General features: G+C 41.5%; 1 protein-coding gene across 8 annotated transcripts in view; it reads left to right on the forward strand.

Moving 5' to 3' along the window:
• PDPR (pyruvate dehydrogenase phosphatase regulatory subunit) overlaps positions 1 to 11211 on the forward strand; it is a 36784-nt gene extending 25573 nt beyond the window's left edge. For 6 of the 8 annotated variants that reach the window (XM_006020186.3, XM_025199749.1, XM_025199748.1 and 3 more), the window contains 5 exons: positions 354 to 466; positions 880 to 974; positions 2546 to 2635; positions 3522 to 3704; positions 6543 to 6947. In XM_006020186.3, coding sequence (XP_006020248.1) covers positions 354 to 466; positions 880 to 974; positions 2546 to 2635; positions 3522 to 3704; positions 6543 to 6947 — 886 coding nt within the window. Of the gene's footprint in view, positions 1 to 353; positions 467 to 879; positions 975 to 2545; positions 2636 to 3521; positions 3705 to 6542 lie in introns of all 8 variants that reach the window. The other 2 variants (XM_025199750.1, XM_025199747.1) reach the window with 2 other exon arrangements.
• Positions 11212 to 14517: the final 3306 nt, after the last annotated feature.

Genomic DNA, 14517 nt, shown 5'->3' on the forward strand with positions numbered 1-14517 from the left:
AGGGTACTTTTTCTTTGAAAAAAGAAATTACATGGGGGATAGAACATGAGATCCCTTATATTCTTTGGCATTGCCTCCAATCTGGTTCTTATGCTTCTACTTAAGTTACTAGCCTGTTGCTAATGCTACAGGGTAGAATTTCTCACCACAACAGATGAACATTGCCCCAGAGGTTTTGGAGATGGTTATAGCATATCTCTGTCCTCTGTTTCCTCGAATGATTGTTGTTTGGTGCCATAGTTCAGGGAAATGGGTTTTAATGCTGTATCCCAGGAACAGTACAAAATAAAATTATCTTGTGGCTGTCTGTGCATTGCTTCTTGCTCTAAATCTAATTTTTTTTTAAATTCTAGCTTCTTCATGATTTCCCCTACTGACCAGCAAGTACATTGCTGGACGTGGCTGAAGAAGCACATGCCCAGTGACAGTAATCTGTTGCTGGAGGATGTAACCTGGAAGTATACTGGTAAGAGATCTCTGGAAGCAGAGTTGCTTATACCGTAGAAAATCACATGGCTCTTGACCACCACTACACTAATCCTTTTAATCTGAGTTGCTTACTGTGTGATGCCTGGTCTCTCTCCTGAGTGGTACATACAACCAAGTACTATGTATGTTTGAACAGTTCCTTCCAATGTATATGTGCATAGACAGTCACTTCCATTTCCATGTGCACTCCTCAAGGAAAATCTAGTTGAGTCTGCTTGAGCTTTTCCCATTTCTGAATTCTCTGTAAGCCATGTAACTATTGCATAATATGTATAATTGTATAATATAGATAAAATCATAGAGACTAGAAAAAAGATAATCATGAGGCTGGTGAACCTTCTCTGTGTCATTGGACTTAGTAGTAGAAAACCTCTTCTTTTTTCTATCTAGCTCTCAATCTCATTGGCCCTCGGGCTGTGGATGTCCTGTCCGAATTGTCCTATGTCCCAATGACTCCAGAACACTTCCCCTCTCTCTTTTGCAAGGTGGGTTACTTGGTGTTTACAGGTCAGGTCAGGCTATAAACATATATTTACTGACATAACTGAACTAGGTAGATAGCAATACTTGCTTTACTCTTCTTTACTTTCCTCCCTTTAAATCCCCATAATTAATTACAGCAATACTTATTTGAAATGTACTTTTCAGTACCTAAAGTTCTATTTGGTATTTCTGTGTGTTTTGTGGCAATAGATTGTGAAATTGGCAGTCACTAGTGGCAGCTGGTATTGTTTTCTATACAGTCACTGTCTTTCTCCTTTTTTATGAAAAAGTAACTGGTAAGCCCCTTCAAAATTAAATTTGACCTTTTTGCTCAAACTTCATGGCTTTTAGTACACTTGAATAATTTCTGAATGCCTCGGCTATGCCAAATAATGTATCATTATTCTTGGATTTGTAAGTCTAAAACACCTTCCATACACTCACACTTTCAGGTATTCCTGAGAGAGAGGTTAAAATACAGTCCATTTAATTAGGGTTTCAGTATTTAGTAATCCCAGAAACTTTTAGCAACTATTTTTGGTCAAGCAGTAAACCTGAATCATAAACAAGTGCACAGCCTAATGGAAAATAAAGTTCATAGTATGGGAGAAAACAAAAAGTGATTAGTGAAAACACGAGATGTTTCTCAACCAAAATATAGAAGTGTCCCTGTAATTTTTGAGACCCTTGCAGAAATGCCTAGAAAGGAAGGCAAAGACTGCTTCTCAGCAGTCTGTATATTATTTCATCATTAGAAAAGTTCCAGCAGTTGAACCATAGATTTATCTTATTTTTTTAAATAAACTTTTGGTTTTCAGCCTTCTGAATGACCAGTTTCTCTGCCCACATCATAATGCTTAAAGAATAAATGATATGGGGTTCTACTGAGAGTCCATTAGCCAGTTCAGGAGTTTATTTTCCTTTCCTTACAGCAATGTGTTCATGTCAGTCCTTGATCCTGTGCAAGAAACTAATCATAAGCCATACATGTGTAGTGTGCAGATGAGTAAATTGGAATGCCTCCTGAAATATTTTGGTGTGTATCTGTGCTCTTGGTTTTATTTTGTGTGGATGCCACTTCTTGCTTTCTCCTCCCTGCCTCCAACATACATGCACACATAATGTTAACTGAGAGAATCCAGCATCACTTCTGCCACTTCTAAACAGCACTCGACTTGGCCCCTTATAATCACAGAATGGAATTATTCTTCTTGCCCCAGAATCCATTATGTCCTATCAGGAAGATCCTAAAATTATGGGGATGTCCACAATTTACCTTGTACTCATCATTGACATCATGTGATGATAGGTTGCTGTTTCATATTGCTAGTGAATTGCTAGTGTGTGAAAATCTAGAATTTCCCTGCGTGCATTTTCCTTTTCTGTGGCATCTGAGGAATCGGGGCTGTCCTTATGAGAGCTGATCCAAAACTTGTTTGAATTTAAATTCTGCTTTTGATGTGGGGAAGGAGAAAAGTTTTAGCCAATGGGCTATTGTTTATAGTCTTACATGTGATTGTTTGGTACCATGCTATGGTTTGAACGTACTTTTCCGGCCTTTCAATTTCTGCAGGAGATGAGTGTGGGATATGCTAATGGTATCCGTGTGATGAGCATGACGCACACAGGGGAACCTGGATTCATGTTATACATCCCTATAGAGGTGAGAGTAGTTCTAAGCTTAACCATTCAGAGCAATTCATGAGGCTTTATTTTGAAAAGCTTCCACCTTAGCCAGCTGACAGTGAAGAGGCTGGTTTCCTACTTGTGGTGGCTACAGTTAATTTTCTAGGGTAGTACTCTAGAAGTATGTAGGTGGCTTTGATGGGAGCTTTTAACTCTAAAAGTGAAATTAGTGCTGCCTGAGTTTGTTTGTTAGAGATGATACTGAATTATGTGGGAAAAGAAAATTGCTGAATAATACTTTTTTTTTTTGGTCTTGGGGTACAAATCCTACTGTTCTGATGTTTACAATGCATGTATAAGATCAGGTATTTCTGTGGAAGCATTCACCCTGTCGAGTCTTGGCCTTGTGAAATTGTGGGACTGGAGAAGGTGGTGCTGGGAAACTAAACCAGATATAGTCAGAGATTATGGAAGCTGAAACATTATTTAAAGCCAAGACGAGAATAAAGCACTACAAGTGGAAAGAACTGGTAAATTAAGAGCAAACAAAAGGAAATGTTATTTCCTAGAGTCTGTAGTTAGTCTGTAGTAGTCACTGATGTGGAAGATTGTCCCAGATTCTGGGTGGATTTTAAAGAGAGTAGCATAATTATACACTTACTTGTAGTAGTGTTACCTCAGGCAAGGTAATGAAATTACTTGCTTCATTGCAGAATCCATTTGTTACAGGTGATGTGAAGTTTGCTTGCTTTGTCTAGCACTGCATCTTTGGCCAGATACGTTGTATGGGTTTTGCACTTCCTTTAAAGCGGAGCCCTAAAAGACAGCATATGGAAGTTTCCTTGGTAGTGCAGTAGAGTGACACACTTTTCTCTAGTGTTATGTCTAATGGTAATTCTGAATTTGCTGACTCTTTCCTGTAGTATGCGCTGCATGTGTACAATGAGGTGATGAGCGTGGGACAGAAGTATGGCATCCGGAATGCTGGCTATTATGCACTCCGCAGCTTACGCATCGAAAAGTTCTTTGCATTCTGGGGCCAGGATCTGGATGCCTTCACAACTCCCATGGAATGTGGGCGAGAATTCCGCGTCAAACTGGAGAAGGTACAGTATGAAACTGGAACCAATTCCCTCAGCAGCATTTCCATTTGAGAATAGGAAGGGAATGTAGTATTGCAGCAGAGAACACAAAGCAATACTGGAATGAGAGGAAAGAACTTTTTAATGGGATAAATTCCCAATATAGATATTTTCTTAGAGAAGTAGAGAAGGTGTAGTGTGTGAAAATATTTCTAGCTTTATTAATGACTGATTCTGTTGGGCCTTGAAAGTGCTAGAAATTAGTACAAACACTATACATCCCAGCTAGTGTGGCGCTGTCAGCATATTTGGTACATAACATGTTCTTTGCTGCTCCCACACAGATAAAGGCTCAATGGAAATGAAAGGCACTCAGCACTTTGCAGGATTCAGTCCAATTTTTTATTGTTAGTGTTCCAATTGTATATTGGCACTCCCCCCCCCCCCACCCCCAAAAAAAAATAATCACAGAAAAATTAGTTGACTGACTGCACAGGGTCACCAGTTCCACCACCCTTTTAGCATGCTGTGCAGAGTCATCTACTCCATGATAGAGGTGACAGGCTTACTTAAGTGAAGGAAGGACCACAATAGCTGGATGTCTTAGATCACTACAGTTCCCAAGTCACCTTCCTAGTCTGCTCCACTGGAATGAGAGGCCGGACCTTTGTTCTGCCTCAGGCCGGCTAGGAACTCAGAACCCTAAGACCCCTGTGTCAACTTGAGGCTTCCCGACCCCTGGTCTTCACAGCAAGTTGCTCACAAGTCTTGGGCTCCCAGTTCTAGAGCAGTCCATGTCGCAGGTCACCACTTGAGCCAGAGAAGAACTCCCAAGATGAGCTGGCAGGAACACATGCAGAGTACTGCTCTTACCATGCTTGTGTTTTATTGTAACTTGGTCAAGGCCAATAGTGAAACATTCAGAATTCAACAAAAACTGCATTTTCCAGCAAACAAAATAATATTGTTAGAAAATTCCCATACAATGGATCCCCTTTTTCCTATGTCCCTCAAAACATTAGGAAAATTTGGATTTTGAAGCCTGAAAAACAGGGTTATTGGATCCATAGTTTATGGCTCTACATATCTTACCTTTGAATCCCAAACTACAATTCAGATCTGGCCTTTTAATAAGAACTGGTCTTTGTTTGTCCACCCTGTGGACAGTTTCCATTTAACTGAAATATTTTTCTGTATGTATTGATGTGGGCTTTTAGGCTGAAGGCAGTATGGTGATCCTTGGGCAAAATTATGGGTGGTACAGAGGATGCCTTTTTTATTGTAGTATATTTAGTGCATTTAATTCTTGGGTCCTTTATTTGGGTCTTTTCCTTTGTTGTTTGATTCTCCTGTGGGATTTTGTAAGGGCAGTATCAATTCAAGAACCACCAGCTTTATATCTGGAGGAGGGAAGCAACATCTGAGATCAGTTCAACTGCACAGGGAAGCCCTTGGAATGCCAGAGCCTGTGTATTGCAGGATCTATCTGTAAATGATTATTACTGTGTGGCAGAAGGTGGATTTAGATTGGAGTGTTAGCTTGGGTTCTGAAAGGGTTGATTTATTTTAAAATCTTTGTTATGAACCGGTTGTGCTGCTCTAATTGTGGGCTTCACTTGCTTCATAGATGATTAAAACAAATATGTATGGAGTTTTTTGTTGTTGTTAAGGTTCCACAGGTGTTTGCGGGGATGTTCCTTTTACAACTAAGTATGTGTGGGAGTGAAAGCCATCTTGGAAAGTAGCCATTTGAGAAATGTGATCCCTTCTTGTCTGGTCAGATAGATATAAACTAGCGTACATTTCCTCATATACTAACTCAAATCATATGGCTGGGAAGTAAACTTGTTGAAAAGTGGAGAGATTTTTACCCTTGCTAGCAGTGGAGAATAAATCAAGCCCCACCCAGTTTCTGCTAGTGTGACTAGAACAGAGGATTGTGGGTAGAGATCTGGTTTCTATTCCTGATTCTACCTCTGGGTTTTATGACACTAGAGCAAGTAGCTGGACCTCTGCATTACAATCTCTGAACTGGAAATGCTAGTAACCTATCCCCCTTTTTGAGAAATGCCTTATTCCTCTTATTCCTATGTAGGTGGCTCCAAAGTGTCAAGTAGTATTTCTTTAACTCCAGATAGAGGAGAAGTTCTTCTCTCTTTCAGCAAACTGCTTGTGATACTGTACCACAAGAGAAAGACCTTCTGAAAACACGCAAAACAAACAAGGGGATCTTCAGGAACTAGGGGAAAGCAGGAGACTGAAAGAGAAGATAACATGTTAAGGCCACCATACTCACTCTAAAAAACAAAAGAAAAAATAACCCGTCTCATGTGTTACCCATAGAATGGAGCCACATGATAATAGATATTTCATTTCTTTATATTCTTAATTGTGTGCACAATCTGTCTTCCTATTTATGAGAACATTACATCCTTGTGCCAAAACAGCACTTACAAAATGAAGGCGTAGCAGGGGACATACTCAAAAAGCCCTGACTTGTACTTTATAAAATATGGGAGAGGGCTGAAGCCAGTAATATTGCTAAAATTGGAATTATTATAGTGTGTGCACTATGTTAATGCCTGTTTTTTGTCACTTTTAATGCAATTTAGCAGTAGGAAACAGGGAAAAAGTAGTACCCCATAAAGAGCCAACTGTCTATGAAACACTGTTTGAAACCTGTGCCTTTTTAATGTTTTGTTTTTGCAAAAGGTAAGTACCTGCTTTGATAGGGAAGGAATTGCTTGCTACAGAAGCCTAGAACGACTTTGTGATAAAAAGTATCTGTCCCTTAAAATTCAGCAGCTGATTCAGGTTCAAGTCACATGTCCTTCATTAGCAACCCTTTCATTTTCTTTCCAGGGTACTGACTTCATTGGTCGGGATGCACTGATGCAGCAGAAGCAAAATGGTGTGTATAAGCGCTTCACCATGTTCATCCTTGAGGATCATGACACGGACTTGGACCTCTGGCCTTGGTGGGGGGAACCCATTTACCGCAATGGTTGCTATGTAGGTAAGACTACCAGCAGTGCCTACAGTTACACTCTTGAACGTCATGTCTGCCTGGGCTTTGTTCAGAACTTTGATAAGAAGACTGGGGAAGGGCTAGTGGTAACACCTGACTTTATCAATCGTGGCGAATATGAGATTGATATTGCTGGACAACGCTTCCAGGCTAAAGCCAAGCTCTATCCCTTCAGCTCCCTCTTCACACAGCGACGTCGGAAGGATGAGATGGAACTGAGCAGCTACCAGGGAAAGTAACAACATCTGGTTATGTGCCTCTGAAGCTTGTCACCATTCTCCTCCGATTTCTGCTCCTTATACCTTTTTACCCATATGGCTCTTCCTCCTTTTGTCTTTCAGGTTTTAAACCTTTTGGAAATGTTTAAATTTTGTATATTTTATAGCTTAAATTTTCACTTTCCCACCCCCGCAATCTTTAATCCTTCCTATGTCATGCTCCTGCATAACCCTGTGGCAGAAGCGTGGCATTGTGTTTCATCCAAGAGGCCATATGGAGTACGTCAGAAAGCTCACAGGGGAGTAAGCAACTTGAAAGGCCATATTCCAATGGCCATACTCTTTGGATACTCTTCAAATCCAGAATGTCAGATGTGTGCTGGCCTGTAATTCTGGCTTCTTTTGTCCCCTTTGGCTGAACTCTTATGTGACTAGACTCACAGATTACAGTGGAGTTGCCAAACCTTTCATAATGTGCACACAGGGCCTGTCTTGGGAGTGCTTATTAACTGCTTGGTTCCACTGAGATCCTGCTGACAATTCTCTTGTTTCAGAGAGGTCAGTTTATTGTTTCAAAGGGGTCAGCAATAGAGTGATCAGCTACCTCACTGGCATAAAACGCAACCACAGCATAATGTGAGCAGCAGTGAAGTGACCAGTTTTGCTGGGTTCCAGCTGGTCCTGCCCCTCACTTGTCATCCATCCCGGCAGGGCTGTGGGGCCCCGGGGTCGGATCATCCTCTTCCCCACAAGGGAGTGACTTTAACGGTTTTGGTCATCAGGCTACTGAAATAACAAAATTGGTTTTGATAAGTTTCCCCCCACCCCCTTGGTTTGGGACACTGAAAAGGATTGACTTTTTCTGGGCAAGTGAAGATCAGTATGTTTGCTCTACCAAGAGGCAGGCCTATTTTGTTTCGTTTATTTGGTTTTAAAAAAAAAGTCTACCTCCAACAAAGATAGACACCAGATTCTTTGCTATTCACAATAGTGTTTTTTCGTTCTCTGGTTTTGCTCTCTGACTGCTGCAGCATACTTCACTGATTTATGCAATAAGCACGAGTTTTTGAGATCTCCAGTGGTTTGTGAAATTAAAGCAAAGAAAAGGAAGGAGTCTTGCATTTTCAGCTAGTGGGGAGGGGGTCAGCCAGCAGCAGCACGTTGCCAGTCACTTTAAAATTAGATGGGGAGGACATAAGATTGGTCCTTGGAATTTATGCTTGGAGCACTGCACAGGCAACACTGTACTTCTGACTGGAGGAAGGGTCTATCTCCAACTTCCTCTGACCCAGGAAGAATTGTTTCCTGTCTCTCATCAAATCTATACATTTCTGTCTTTCTTCTCATAATAATAATTCAGCTGAAAGTTGTGGGCTCATATGCCAGGCCCAGAGGTTTTAAAAGAAAATGTAATCTTCAAATTGATCGGCACCAGCAAAACACAGCACAGACACTCACATGGACATAACAGATTCTGGAAGTGGTATCCAAGCACTCAGAACCTAACAGGCTTGCATTGATTATGAAGAACTAAGATAGAATGGCGAGAAAAGGGATGAAGGATGTTAAACTGTATTGGGATTCATGATGAAAAGAAGAGGCAGTCTAGCCTGGAGGCGGGACTTCAGTTTACTTCCTGTGAATATCTGTTTCCTTTCCCCCAAGGAAGCCCTCTGGGCTGAACCTGTCAAATTTTTAAATAGTATTTGGGTTTCCTTCAGAATAATATTATTTTATTTATAACACATTTCCTTCTTTCAGGATTCCAGAGTGTTTTTAAGCTTACTTACAGGAATAAATTGTCTAAAGTTTATACTTCAGACACCTCATGAGTATAATATAAATGGCTGTTTGACAGGTCACAGCAAATAGTAAGGTACAAAACAGGTAGAATACTGCATCTGATTAATACAATTTACGTAATTTGTCCAGTAATATTGGTTGTGAAGTTTGAACATACTGGGATTTGCTCTGTATTTCATCTAAAAGTTTCACAAGGTTTCTATAGCAAATGATCAGAATCTTTGTTTCACAGCCCCTCCAGTGGCATAATAAATGCATACAGAGTGGTGTTCAGAACTGCTATAGAGGACTGTCACCTTATGAATCACCAGTGTTATGTTCTGTAGAATGCTTAACTCTCTTTGGAGGTCTCCCACTGAAATAACGCTCAGTCCTGACTTGTTTCAGTTCGATAACCATACTGTTGACTGATGAGCCAGGATGAAGTTTTACCACTTGGCACCCTGCAATACTCAGAGAAAAGTCTTAAAAACTTTCCTCTTATTTAGCACAAAGACACTTTGTGTGTGGGAATGCATCAGCCATTCTGTGCAAGAGGGACAGTGTAAAATATTGTACACAATAAGGGAGAACTGAATTAGCAGAGTATAACTACCCAAGTCGGTGTTTGGTCAGAACACCGTTCAGCTGCTTATCTGGAGTGACAAGGCAACACTTTAACGTAACCATAACGAAAGAGTAGTGGACGATTGAAAACAAACTCCTAACCAAGGCTAACCTCACCTAAATCAGTGGAAAATTACTCTTGAAAAAGTCAGAATAAAACTTCACTGGTGTAAATTACATCTGCTTTAGGTGTTTCCTGTCTGCATCCATACTGAAGTAGCTGTTTGCTTAAGTAGTGAGTGTTATCACACCTTACTATGTACATCTACCCTTGGATAGTTGCATATCCATCCATTCCGGATCCTGATGTACATCAGTATAAAAAACAGATGTAAATTATGCCAGGGTATGTGTTCATCATTCTGTGCCCATGACAAAACCTGGTTCAGACTACAGCTAAAACCAGTAGCTTAGTAGTACTGTGCCCTCATTGCTTTGCCATTCTTTTTAAGCAGTATTTTAATTTTAATCCTGTTTTTCCCCTTTCATAAGTACAGTTCTCTGGCCCTATAGAATCTCTGTGGGAAAACATTTTAAATAAGATATGGCTTCCATAGCCCCAGACAGGACAGTATCTATAAACCTGTCTATTAAAAAAAGTGACTTGTGACCTAACCCTCTTCAAGAGTTCATTTCCACAATACTCCAAATCCGCTTAATCTGACAGTACCAGCATAAAGGAATAAAATACTTTGTAATGGTATCCCACAAATATAATTCTGTCTGGGTTGCTCTGTTCTTGCTGAGATTGCTGAGGTTAAGTGTTAAATTCTTACTATTTTGATCCTAGAAGTGAGATATGGTTTAGCCTGTAATACTAGCTCTGGCTTCCTCTCTCATTACCAATTCTCTCCTTTCTTTACCTCCCCAACTCTTTAGATACTGTTCAAATCTAGTTTGGTTTTTTTCTTGATAGATATTTGTCTTTTGTGCTGCTGCTGATTAATTTGACTTTGGCAACTTGAATCCCAGCCAGAGAGACAGTGGATTTTAAACTACACAACCAGGCACTGAGGTCAAAGACTGAAGTTGTGGCTTTTCCATAATGTTTTAATATCCTTAAAGGGAAATGGCTGTTTTGTTTGTTTGTTTGTTTGTTTGATTCATATGTAATCATTCTAATCTCTGTATTAATAACAAAAGATAAATTACTAAAGGATTTTAAAAGTTGTTTTTGGGACTTGTGCATGATCCATTCCTAAAACTCTTAATGGAAAAATAATCTGAAGTGTGGAAACTGCAGCAGCTTTTGCATTTCCAACTATTGCCTTTGGGCAGACTTAGTATTTGTAAATGATTTGTTGACCCCCACTCCAGCCAGCTCTTTTCCAGATCCCTTTATTGGTCTCTTTCTGCATTGAGCTTAAACTCTTTAGTTTCAAGAGTCTAGATCGCTCTTGCCAATACCTATAACTCAGCCTTTATCTTTTTCTAATCCCTCTTCCTCATTCCCATGATTTTTGCTTAATCCTTCTGGACTCCACGTCTATTTTCATGCTACCCATAGTCCATCTGGGCCCTGCAATCTGTTACCTATCTTGGCTTGCCTTCCATTCGTCTATCTGTTTATGCTTTGCATTAATTACTGTGTTCTCAGGGAATCGTATCACCCTTGTCCATTTCTCCCTCCTCAACCTGTTGTCAGTTCTAGTAAACAAATGGCAAGTTCTCTGGTCAAGGAGTACTGCTTCTGGGGTTTTTTGTAAAGCTACCTGAAGAATTACTTTGCAGGACACATGCTGAATTGTAATGATGAACGCAGACAGAATTAGGACAGCGTTATCCAGGAGACGAGAACAAGCATAATCTCCTGATACCATTTTTTTTTTTTTTTTCCTACCAACTCGTATTTAAAAAAAAAAAAGAAGAGGGAAAATCAAGCAAAATTGGGTGTCATGGTGGAAATATATTTATGTAATAAAGTACTTGAAGCACCGATTATATGTTATTGACACATTCTAGTGAGACGCGCCTAATGATAAAAGCACAATGTCAGTATCTTTAAACCTGTCCTTTTGTCATGCATTTGCTAAATTTAATGGCATGGTTTTATTTTAATAAAAGCAAACACGCTACAAAAGCAAACCAGTTTCTATATGAGACACAGGAAAGCTTGCAAGTACAAAAGTTTTTTCTTATTTTTAAAACTAAAATTAGGATCATGGTGAGTACAACAAAATATTCATAAGTTTGAGATTTCTGCCATCTCAGGTTATTTTTCTAATGTTTGTTATAGCACCTATGGAGGCAACTAATTTGGCTAAGCTTTAAAAGGTGTTCTGGTTTAAATAAATTCTCAAGACATTGTAGGGGGATGTATTTAGAAAATCTTGCTTAAACAGTTGAATATTCAAAGCTTCACTCTTGGTGTGTTGAAGGTCCTTAGTAGGTATAATCCTTGCTGATTTTTTGATGGAAGAAATGCATTAAATTATTCTAAATGCCTCAATGATTTAGGTTAGGTGCTGTAGTGATAAACGTAATGAATGCTGTTTACTTAAAATCCATGTGCAGTACTTGGGGAACAGGCACAAATGTCAGCAGGGACTATTAAGCAAACACTTCAGTGCAGTGAAAATTACCAGAGTGCTATTTGTTAATCTCCCTTTGCTACAGATGTGGAATTGTGCAAAAGCGCTCACAGAATAAAATCAGTAGAGAAACATCCAGCTAGCTACACAGTCCGTGTATTTTAAGCATTTACCTCTGCCTGTGTGCACTCATTTCTTTCCTTTTTTCCCTATAAGTGGAATTATGTGGTTAAGGGAGGTGTAACCCTTGTTTCTGGTATTGTAATTAAAGGAAAGCATCTGCTGCATAGAGCCCACCAGTGCCTCATTACTTTCCAGAGTTTAGAAAAGAAAAGAAAATCCTTCCCCTGAACGCTGGGGGTCAGGAAATTCAGAAGTTAAGGTTTTTTTCAGGAGCGTAAACTTGACTGTGGAGCACTTCTGTCCACTTACACTTTCTGGCAGCTTATGAATATAACTTACAGATGTCTCGACTCATTTGTATTTATGGGGCACATCTACATTACATTTCTTCTGACGCTAGGCCTGCCACCAACAAAATAAGCCTCACCCACTCACTCCTACTTGAGAGTGCTTAAGGTAAGCAGTTCAACTATAGAGGTGGCTCAGAGTCGCCTGAATGTCTTCCTTTCCCCACTGCACCCCACCCGCCTCAGCTCAGTGCCATTCGCAGACTCTTCCAGGACTGAGAGCAAGTGTGATGCCTCAACCCCTGTCTGCTTTTGGGATGCTCCAGAGCTGTTCACACAATTTAATTGCTGCTCTTGGGTGCTTCTGAGTGAGAATAAATAAACCAGAGCTTATATTATCAGCAGGAGAGCCTGGTTTGGAAGAAGTGTACATATGTGCTTAATGTTCCACTTTATGGCATTACTGATGAGTATACTTATACTGGAGTTGTAATATGAAGTATTTAGTGTTTCTGTACTGCAGGCATAATAGCAACCATCTAAGATGGTCCAGTTTTAGGTACAAATACCATAGTCTCTTTACTTATAAGAAGGTACAGTCATCAAGGGGATAATGACTGTGTTGGTAAGAGACACTGAAGAAAGGTATGTATGGTTATTATCAGTCAGCTTCCTGAACAATTGAATTTGACACTACAGCCAGCAAATAATTTATTTACCTATGTTTTTGTGTGATTGTGGCAGACTTGAGTAGCAGTGATTTAGGCCATCATGATGAGGCATGACCTTGCTTGTTGTGTAGAAATACTGAAGCCAGAGACTGTGCCATCTCAGTGACATGGGTAAGATCCTTTTTACACTGCAGTGTGTTAAACCATGTTGGGGCCAGCAGGTTTTCCTGCCAGGGCCTAAGTCTAACTCTTCTGAGTTCATACCTTTTGCTGTGTGTTGGATTCTGCTGTTAGGATTATATGTTCACGTGAGCTTATCTCTACCAGGTCTCATACTGATTTTTGATTGCTGCCATGGGTATAGACATAGCTCAATACAAACCTTTTCATAGGGTTACATGCATCTGGGTTTTCCCCAGCATGTCCTCCTTTTTGGGTCATCTGATATCTGTCGGGGTGAGTTTTTGAAATCTGAACAAATGTCCAGGATTTCGCTCTGCTCCGCTGGCAGGAGTGGGGAGCTGCGCAGCTGGGCTAGTGGCACTGGGGGCCAGTGCCCATGGTCGTGGGGGCAGGGTGCTTGTGAGACTGCTTGGGGGAGAGGGGGCATAGCCAGGCCACCTTGCACAGTGCACTAACCCAGCCTGGGGTAGTGGGTGCTACAGGCATTCCCTCCAGCCTATGCCCAGGCTGGACTCACTGTGCTGCCACCCGCACGAGCCGCAGCTGCTGCACTCTGGCCCAGTTGGGACTGGGGCAGCTGGGGGCCCCCTCCAGCAGACCATGAGGGCTGTGGGTCAGGAGTGAGGGGCCTGGGTGGGGAGTGAGGGGCCCTAGGGGGTGGAGGGCTGTGCTCACCGGGTGCTGCTGGGCAGAGGGGCGATCCCTATTGCCCCACGCTGCATGGAGGGCTCTGCACGCCCCCTCATGGGTGCCCTGCCTGGGTCAGCTCCAGCCCTTTAAGAAAAAAACCCCAAGAAAAGCCCTGGGACTCACTGTTCCTGGTGCGGCTTTGGGGCTTCGAGGACTCGTGTAGAGCCCCCTGCGCAGCAGCGGGGATCACCCCCCAGCAGCAGGAGCAGTATGTCCAGGGTTTTTTTTAGGGGTTTTTCTGAAAGGGCAGCTGGCCTGGGCAGGGCTCCCGTGGTGGGGCTGGGAGACCAAGGGGGAGGCTCGTGCAGAGCTCCCCATGCAGCGTGGGGCAGTGGGAGGCTGCGGGGGATCATCCCCTGACAGGCAGCACCCACTGAGTCAGGGCTTTTTTTTTTTAACAAGTGCCAGCAGCTGGGGCAGCCATTGCCAGACTAGGAGAGCCAAATCTCTGAATTAGATTCGGCTGAATCCGAAGCAAATACTAGCCGCTTTGCGCAGGCCTACTTGGTAAGAATCTTCTTGTTTTTAAGGTCTGACTGGATCATCATTTATGTAACATCTTTGTTAGGAGGTCATTTCTTTTTTGCCCCAGCTCCCTGATAACATTAACAGCTTCTAGGTTTGGCAGACCCACATCACTACTACTATAGCCCATGTTTTAAGGGGAACTAAAGGGTGCAGCGTAAGCACTTCCTCT

The sequence above is a fragment of the Alligator sinensis genome, unplaced genomic scaffold (assembly GCF_000455745.1).
Source record: "Alligator sinensis unplaced genomic scaffold, ASM45574v1 scaffold203_1, whole genome shotgun sequence".
Classification (NCBI taxonomy): Eukaryota; Metazoa; Chordata; order Crocodylia; family Alligatoridae; genus Alligator; species Alligator sinensis.